The sequence below is a fragment of the Austrofundulus limnaeus genome, unplaced genomic scaffold (assembly GCF_001266775.1).
Source record: "Austrofundulus limnaeus strain Quisiro unplaced genomic scaffold, Austrofundulus_limnaeus-1.0 Scaffold651, whole genome shotgun sequence".
Taxonomy (NCBI): Eukaryota; Metazoa; Chordata; class Actinopteri; order Cyprinodontiformes; family Rivulidae; genus Austrofundulus; species Austrofundulus limnaeus.
The window spans coordinates 192,247-195,257 of NW_013953053.1; the positions used below are offsets into that span (position 1 = coordinate 192,247).

At 40.7% G+C, this 3,011-nt stretch overlaps 1 protein-coding gene across 1 annotated transcript in view; it reads right to left on the minus strand.

Moving 5' to 3' along the window:
* Nucleotides 1-2,704: 2,704 nt before the first annotated feature.
* Nucleotides 2,705-3,011, minus strand: part of LOC106531572 (roundabout homolog 2) — a gene marked incomplete at its 3' end in the record, with an annotated part of 35,128 nt that continues 34,821 nt past the window's right edge. The window contains 1 exon segment of the mRNA XM_014027474.1: nucleotides 2,705-2,829. Within this exon segment, the coding sequence (XP_013882928.1) occupies nucleotides 2,705-2,829 (125 nt within the window).

The window sequence follows — 3,011 nt, forward strand, 5'->3', positions numbered from 1 at the left end:
CGTGCGTGCGTGCGTGCGTGCGTGCGCGCGGGGCGGGGGTGTCTGCCACGGATAACAGAGCAGGCAGGAGGGGGAGAGGACGAGAAGAAGAGCGGTGGACTTATTTCTAATTTTATCTGACTTATTTTATTTTATTTTTATTGTTTTTATCGTCCTGCAGGCTCTGAGAGAAAATTAATTTGAAGCTGAGTTTTTTTAAATAAAAATTGTTAGATTACTCTAAAGCAAAATGAGGGAAAATCTGTGTCTTTTACAGACATTCGGTTCATGTGAGCAGCTGTCAGTCAGCACCTGTCAACCTCCAGACACATGAAGGAGCGTGTCTGAACCAGCCAATCACTTTTGTTGGCATTGATCAGCTGACTGATTTAAATACATCTTAACTTTCATGAGGTACTTTACATTGACTGTTTATGGTTGAGTGTGGGCGTGTAGAGGGTAGAACCTGAGGAGGGACCTCGTGCGCAAACTCTGACATGCGGCTGTGATTTATAAAGGAAAGATGCACAGAAACATGTGTACGCACGGTTTTATAAATCTGAATTTTTTTGGCGTACGCCATTTCCGCCTTTTGGCCGTACGTTCACTTTTAGTATGGTTTCCATGTAATCCTTTATAAATGAGACCCCTGATCTGTTAGTACTCAGATTACATGTTGGGGATGACTCTCAGCTACTACCAACATGCTAAGATTTGGTACACCGTCTGCAAAAGTGAATGAATGGCCAGTTGTGAGTTTGATAAGGTCACTTAGCTGCAGCGGCTATCTTGAATGGGGACCTTCACTCGTGACATCATGCATTTCATTTGCAAACATTATCCATCACACTTGCAAATGATTGGATAATCGGAGTGGATTGTACGGAGAGTCAGTGTTAGCACCGTAACAAATAAAGACGTTCCTAGAGCAGATTTGGACACATCTGACTCCAGAAATCACAGGAAAGTTCTGTTAAAAGGTTGGCTCAAGGGTCAAGGTCTTCGACACACTTTGAAACAAGCAGAATTGTTTAAAGTTTGATGTTTTTACAGTTTATTATAGCTTAGCTTGCCGCAGCTAACGCGTGTGTGTGTATTTTTATCACTGGAGCCACCACTTCTGCATCATTTAAAGAAACTTAATGGTGATGTTTAGATTTTGTGTAAGTAAAATATTATCACTATATGCTGGACTGACTGCAGTAGATCCCGGGAGTAGAGCGCTGTCTATGAGCAAGGCTAGCATAGATGCTATGAGTAAAGCTAGCAGTAGACTACAGTAAAACAATAAGGTTTACTGTACCTGTTTATCTACAGAAGAACAGGGATAGGATCTGGGTGGTCCAATGTTGACTTTTACCTCTTTCGAGAAGACAATAAGTCTATGGTTTTTTTCCGGTCAAATTCGGCTCATCCCTTGCTTGAATCCAGTAGTTTAAACACAATTAAACAGGCTACAAGAGTTTGCACGAGCATCAGTGCCAAGAAGACAGAGTCATGTGACTAATGTTCTACAACTAGCCTGACTGAAGGTCCCTATTGGGTTGACTCTAAAAGTTAAAAAGCTGTCAGTTCAGTTTATTTAAACAAAACCAACTCAAAAGAAAAGTCCTTTCAGGTTTCTGTACAAAAACATTCACTTATATTACAAAGGCCATAAAACTTCCTTTAATAAGAAGTCCAGTGATTGCTTTCTGAGAATTTCATCACCATTTATTCAGTGGTTCTTGAAATATTTATGTAATCTTGATGTAAAACTCTGGTATGAAAGACAATAGGTGATGTGAATTCCTTAAGTAAAGCTGGGTTCTAATATTTTCCTGATTGAGGGCTAAATTTGTCTCACAGAGTAAGACAATAAACATTAAACATGACTATTACTTCAGCTCATATCGGTGTAGATTATTTTAAAAATGTTGAAAATGAACTAAATTCTTTGCATTAAAACATCACAAAGCTGTCTTAGCTGATGCTAACACCATATTCATGTTACGCCAGAAAACGAACAAAAACGTTTTCAAATGTAATTTTTCAAAAATAAAAAGGGACAAAAAGATAAGAAGACTTGAAAAGATAAAAGGTATTCATTAAATACAAAATGGATTTAATGATAACTGAAAGGAAAAACTAAGGGAATGAATAAAGAGGCATACAAAGCCCCCAAAAAATGGATGCATAAAAAGACAACTAAAGACTGAAAGTTTCCACAGTAACACAAAACCAACTGAAATACTGTTAGTATGTTGAAGCAGATCACAGTGATCATTTTTTTATCTGAAAAGACATGAATGTTTTTCAGAAGTGATTTGATGATGAGGCATCCTTCAAGGAGACCAATGATGGTCTAAGGTTTGGTATTGCTATTGACCAATGTTGGCGCAACTCCTGCATTGGTTTTATGGCTCCTGACATTCTCAGGGGGTCTCCCATCCAGGTACCAACCAGGCCCGACCCTGCTTAGACTCTGAGATCAGACGAGATCTGGTGTGTTCAGGGTGGTATGGCAATAAATAAAGTTAAAAAAGTGAAAGGTGTAATATCTTAAATGAGCTGAACATTTTGAACCTGCTGCCGTAGTTCCTGTTTAAAGAAGAAACAATAAGCAGGACTATAACAGTGTGAATGACTCGCAGTAACACCCTGACTGAAGGTGCCACTCCGACTGTCAGCCTCATGTCAGACTGAAGTTCTGTCACCGTGACGGTTCTGACAGGTGGCCTCTCACCTGGCTGCCTTCCTTCTGCCAGAACACGGCCGGCGGAGGGTTTCCCTTGGTGCTGCAGAGGAAGGTTACGGTGCGACCCGGTGCAGTGATCTGGTCGCGAGGCCGCACCACGATTTGAGGAGGAACTGCAACACAGAAAACACAGACAGATGGACAAACATGAGACTGGTTGTTTCTTCCAGCAGGTCAGGTTCTGTTGCAGCTGAGACACGACGTGATGACACAATCTGACAGCTTTATCTAACCCTACATGCTTTTTTATTTTCAAAACACACACACACACACACACACACACACACACACACAC